The sequence below is a fragment of the Olea europaea genome, chromosome 1, assembly GCF_002742605.1.
Source record: "Olea europaea var. sylvestris chromosome 1, O_europaea_v1, whole genome shotgun sequence".
Taxonomy (NCBI): Eukaryota; Viridiplantae; Streptophyta; class Magnoliopsida; order Lamiales; family Oleaceae; genus Olea; species Olea europaea.
This window is the reverse complement of record NC_036237.1, coordinates 29,415,569-29,421,603: the sequence shown is the minus strand read 5'-3', so window position 1 is coordinate 29,421,603 and position 6,035 is coordinate 29,415,569. Positions and strand designations below refer to the sequence as shown.

General features: G+C 40.3%; 1 protein-coding gene across 2 annotated transcripts in view; it reads left to right on the top strand.

The window, feature by feature from the left end:
* The window catches only part of LOC111400253 (chromodomain-helicase-DNA-binding protein 3-like), a 27,575-nt gene that overhangs the window by 12,991 nt on the left and 8,549 nt on the right, over nt 1-6,035 (top strand). For both annotated transcript variants that reach the window (XM_023027681.1, XM_023027676.1), the window contains exon 5: nt 5,335-5,475. In XM_023027681.1, coding sequence (XP_022883449.1) covers nt 5,335-5,475 — 141 coding nt within the window. The remainder of the gene's footprint in view (nt 1-5,334; nt 5,476-6,035) is intronic.

Here is a 6,035-nt window from a genome sequence, read left to right as displayed (position 1 = left end):
AAAAAAAAAAAAAAAAAAAAAAAAACAACGTATTCAAAGGAGATTGGAATGGAATTAGGAAGATGCAACACACATAGAAATAGGAATAACAGTGGAAGGGTTTTCAGCTGAAATGCACTTGCTCCGACCCTTTACTCTCTTGGATTTCCTCAAAATAGCATATCCTTCAGGAAGGGTGCTAATTATGTAGGACACTAGAGTCTTTTATTTGGAGGAGGTTATTGAGGGGCTATTTTTTCTATCCCTTTCGTTTACAAATATTGGGGATAGATTTCGTTGGATGTTTTTAGGAGTTTATGGGCTTAATGTTGATGAAAGTAGATGCGGATTGTGGGATGAATTGACAGGTATGATGGCTTGGTGGAACCTCCCAACGTGCATAGGGGGTGATTTTAATGTGGTCCGCTTTCCTACTGAAAGGTCTAGTGGCGGGAGACTAACATGGGCTATGGAGGACTTTTCAAATTTTATCAGGAAGAATAAGTTGGTGGATATGTCTTTGATTGGGGGGGGATTCTACTTGGTCGTCTAATCGGGAGCAACTTGTTCATTCTAGAATAGATTCGTTCTTGATTAGTGTGGAGTGGGAGGCTAAGTACGCGGACGTCGCTCAGAGGACACTGGGGAGGGTGTATTCAGATCATTTCCCTATTTCGTTATTTGGGGATGTGGGGTATAGCAAGAGAAGGCCTTTTAGGTTTGAATAGATGTGGCTTAAAGTGGAAGGTTTTAGGAGCGAGTACGAACTTGGTGGGCCTCTTACAAGTTCAGGGGTTCTCCAGTTATGTGTTAGATCAGAAATTGAAGGCATTAAAAGGGGATCTCAAGAGGTGGAATGAGGAGGTGGTGAGGGATGTTAACTGGCATAAAAATCAATGCATCTTAGAAATAGAAGAGTTGGATAGGAAGGAGGAAAGCCGAGGATTGGGAGGGGACGGGAGGGAGAGATGTCGAGAATTAAGAGAAGAGTTGGAGAGGTTGGTGGAGATGGAGAAGATTGCTAGGTGCCAGAAATTTAGGGTCAAGTAGTTGAGAGAGGGAGATACATGTACACAGTTTTTTTATAGGATCACTAATTCCAACAGGTGCAACAATCATATCTCAATGCTGGAGGTGGATGGGGTAACTTATGAGGACCCACAGGATATTGGTACCCAAATGGTGAGTCTTTATCAAAATCTTTATAAGGAGTAGTTTGATTGGAGGCCAGAGCTTGAGGGGCTGGAGTTTTCCACTATTTCTGAGGAGGATGTCAGTTGGTTTGAAAGACCATTTGGGGAGGACGAGATTAGGGAGGTGCTGTTCAGTATAAATGACGACAAGGCCCCAGGTCCGGACGGATTTTCCTTCGCATTCTATAAGGCTTGTTGGGATATGGTATGATCGGACATTGTGGATGTTTTTGCTTATTTTTTTCCAGTGTAGTAGGTTCTTGAGAAGCTCTAAAACCACATTTATTGTGCTGATCCTAAAAAAACCAAGTGCGAAGACATTAAGGACTTTCGACCTCTCAGTCTAGTAAGTGGGGTGTATAAGATTATTGCAAAGGTTTTGGCTAATAGATTAAAGGTGTTGGAAAAAGTGGTGTCTTAACGTTCAGAATGTTTTTGTCAAAGGGCACCAGATCTGGGATTCCGTTCTCATAGTAAATGAATGCATTGATTCAAGACTACATCAAGGGGTCCCAGGGATGCTATGTAAGCTTGATATTCAAAAGGCCTATGATCATGTGAACTGGGGATTCCCATTGTATATGCTCAGGCGATGTGGCTTCGAGGCCAAGTGGTGTCAGTGGATTCAATTTTGTATTTCTACTGTCTCTTTTTCAGTTTAGGTAAACGGCACTCTGGAAGGTCATTCCCAGAGTAGTAGAGGTTTGAGGCAAGGGGATCCTTTGTCTTTATTTCTGCTTGTTATTGTAATGGAGGCATTCAGTAAAATACTTGAGAAGGGTGTGGGGGAGAGTTTGTTAAAGGGCTTTAGGATTAGTCAATTGCAGATATCTCATTTGTTATTTGTAAATGATAGTCTGATCTTCTGTGATGCAGATGTTGAGCACTTCAGGAACTTGCATCGTTTGCTTCTGTGCTTCGAAGTCGTATCTAGAATGAAGATAAACCTGGGAAACTCTGAGGCTATCACTGTTGGAGAGGTCGATAACTTGGAGGGGTTGGCTGCTACATTGGGCTATATGGTTGCGCAATTGCCTATGACATACCTTGGGCTTCCACTAGGAGCAATGTTCAAAAGTACACACATCTGGGACAGTACTGTGGAAATGGTGGAGAGGAGGTTAGCGGGTTGGAAGCGTATGTACCTCTCAAAGGGAGGTTGTCTTACTCTTATCAAGTCTATACTCTCAAATCTCCCCACTTATTTATTGTCACTATTTTCCTTTCCTGTTACAGTGGCTAAAAGACTAGAGAGGATCCAAAGGGAGTTTTTTTGGGGAGGGTTAGGAGGAGGAAATTTCATTTGGTCAATTGTGGTGCAGTTTGTTCTCCCATAAGGGTCGGAGGACTCGGATTGAGGAGTCTTGTATTGTTTAATAAGGCCTTGTTGGGTAAGTGTTTATGGCGATTTAGGGTGGAGAGGGAGAGTTTTCGGAGAGAAATTATAGGAGAGAAATATGGCATTATGGAGGGTGGATGGTGTTCAGTTGAGGCTCGTGGTACCTATGGGGTGAGTTTGTGGCGGTATATCCGACGAGGGTGGAGTGACTTTCGAGATAGTTACCTTTGGAGTGGGGAATGGCAATACTATCAGCTTCTGGAATGATTGTTGGTGTAGAGATCAACCACTAAGGGAGAGATTTCCTTCTCTGTATCGTATTGTCGTGATGCCATTTGCTATGGTGAATGCTGTATTAGATACACTGGAAGCATCAGCTGGAACGTTGTTTTTGGGAGGGGATTACAAGATTGGGAAGTTGATGATTATGCGTTGTTATTGACCTCTTTGTATAAAGTGCATATTGAGAGAGTGACCGCATCAGGTGGACGCTAGCAAAGGATGGCATTTTCTCAGTTAGCACTTATATTAGATCGTTATTAGGATCTGTGAAGAATTCATTCCCCTAGAAGATGGTTTGGAAGTGTAAATTGCCTCCAAGTGTTGCGTTTTTACTATGGACGGTAATGAGGGGACAAATGTTAATTGCGGATAATCTTCGATTGAGCAGGTTTTATATTACAGATTAGTGTCATATGTGCAGAAGGGATGGGGAGACGATTGACCATTTTTTCTCCATTGTGATGGTGCTCGTTTGCTGTGGAATGATATTTTGGCTTCTCAACATGTGGATTGGGTGATGCCAAGACGTATGGAAGATATGTTGAAGGCATGGAGGAGAAAGTTTCATGATAAGAACAGTAAACTTGTTTGAGACATTGTTTGGTGCCTGTGGAGAGAAAGAAACAGGTGCTGTTTTGATGATCAGATAAAAACTATAGAACAATTTAGAGAATTATTTTATTTGACATTGTAAAATTGGTTTAATGTTACAACTTCTAGTCACATGGATAGACTACCCAATTTTATGACGTTTATCTTGGAGGGGTTGGCTGCTACATTAGGCTATATGGTTGCGCAGTTGCCTATGACATACCTTGGGCTTCCACTAGGAGCAATGTTCAAAAGTACACACATCTGGGACAGTATTGTGGAAATGGTGGAGAGGAGGTTAGCGGGTTGGAAGCGTATGTACCTCTCAAAGGGAGGTTGTCTTACTCTTATCAAGTCTATACTCTCAAATCTCCCCACTTATTTATTGTCACTATTTTCCTTTCCTGTTACAGTGGCTAAGAGACTAGAGAGGATCCAAAGGGAGTTTCTTTGGGGAGGGTTAGGAGGAGGAAATTTCATTTGGTCAATTGTGGTGCAGTTTGTTCTCCCATAAGGGTCGGAGGACTCGGATTGAGGAGTCTTGTATTGTTTAATAAGGCCTTGTTGGGTAAGTGTTTATGGCGATTTAGGGTGGAGAGGGAGAGTTTTCGGAGAGAACTTATAGGAGAGAAATATGGCATTATGGAGGGTGGATGGTGTTCAGTTGAGGCTCGTGGTACCTATGGGGTGAGTTTGTGGCGGTATATCCGACGAGGGTGGAGTGACTTTCGAGATAGTTACCTTTGGAGTGGGGAATGGCAATACTATCAGCTTCTGGAATGATTGTTGGTGTAGAGATCAACCACTAAGGGAGAGATTTCCTTCTCTGTATCGTATTGTCGTGATGCCATTTGCTATGGTGAATGCTGTATTAGATACACTGGAAGCATCAGCTGGAACGTTGTTTTTGGGAGGGGATTACAAGATTGGGAAGTTGATGATTATGCGTTGTTATTGACCTCTTTGTATAAAGTGCATATTGAGAGAGTGACCGCATCAGGTGGACGCTAGCAAAGGATGGCATTTTCTCAGTTAGCACTTATATTAGATCGTTATTAGGATCTGTGAAGAATTCATTCCCCTAGAAGATGGTTTGGAAGTGTAAATTGCCTCCAAGTGTTGCGTTTTTACTATGGACGGTAATGAGGGGACAAATGTTAACTGCGGATAATCTTCGATTGAGCAGGTTTTATATTACAGATTAGTGTCATATGTGCAGAAGGGATGGGGAGACGATTGACCATTTTTTCTCCATTGTGATGGTGCTCGTTTGCTGTGGAATGATATTTTGGCTTCTCAACATGTGGATTGGGTGATGCCAAGACGTATGGAAGATATGTTGAAGGCATGGAGGAGAAAGTTTCATGATAAGAACAGTAAACTTGTTTGAGACATTGTTTGGTGCCTGTGGAGAGAAAGAAACAGGTGCTGTTTTGATGATCAGATAAAAACTATAGAACAATTTAGAGAATTATTTTATTTGACATTGTAAAATTGGTTTAATGTTACAACTTCTAGTCACATGGATAGACTACCCAATTTTATGACGTTTATTTCTTATTTAAGTATATAGTACAACTTCCTGTGCATTGCATTCTGATTAATAAAATATTTGATTATTTATAAAAAATAAAATAAAATATTGGTTATCTAAGAGTCGATCATTCAAATAATAATAGAAGTTTTGTCCTCCATCACTACTGTGTAAAGCACCATTTTTGATCTTCTCTGATTAGGAGTGATCTTATTATGATTTTGAGTTGCAATTATTCTCCAATTTGAACTATGTTAATCCTCATGTAAAAAAATAATAACTTTTCATTGTGGTGCATATGAATCTTAACATTAAGTTTCAACTGTTTGAACACTTATCAACCAAACAGTACTACTTGCACTTGCACTAGCATAAGCAATGTAATTGTGTGTGCATGTTCTTTGCTTTTACTGCAGAGTCGAAAAGGATCATATATCAAGCTCTCAAAGCTTCCAGCTGGAGGATCACTTCCGAAGAATCAGAATCTATTGAAACATGTGAACAAGCTGCGCTGGTACTGGTACAACAGCCAGAACACTGTTGTTTTTGATAATCAGGTGATCTTTGTTTGATATTTTTATTGAACAGCCAAGTTTAGTCTACGTTACTTACTGCCTCGTGCATAGTTTTAATTACTAATATTTTCTTTTGGCGATAAAAGGTGCATGTATTGCCCATTCATGTATTGTAACTGCAATGATTTTTAGGTTCTATTTTACAAGTACTGTACACAATTGATAACTGACACTTGGGGTGATTCCCTTTTCATAGGTTCTTTTTTATTGTTTCTCCTTCTCCCTTTTTTAAGGTGTGTAAAGCTTTCAAAGCATGCTTTCTAATGGATATTGCCTAACCTTTGGAGGTGATTCGTGGGATTTTTCATATAATTCCAATATTTTCTTCTTATTCACTTTATTAAAGATTCTATCTATTGCTTAACCTCAATTGCTTGTGTACATATCGATGCATCAATTGGACTTACAATATGTGTATGTTGAGTAAAAGTGATATTCCAATGAGCTTGGTTTCTTTTTCTCTTCCCCCCCCCTCCCCCCTTTCAACTAAAATTTCTTGTACTGGGATAGGAGTTTTAAGCTCCTAGCCAATAGTATAGTGG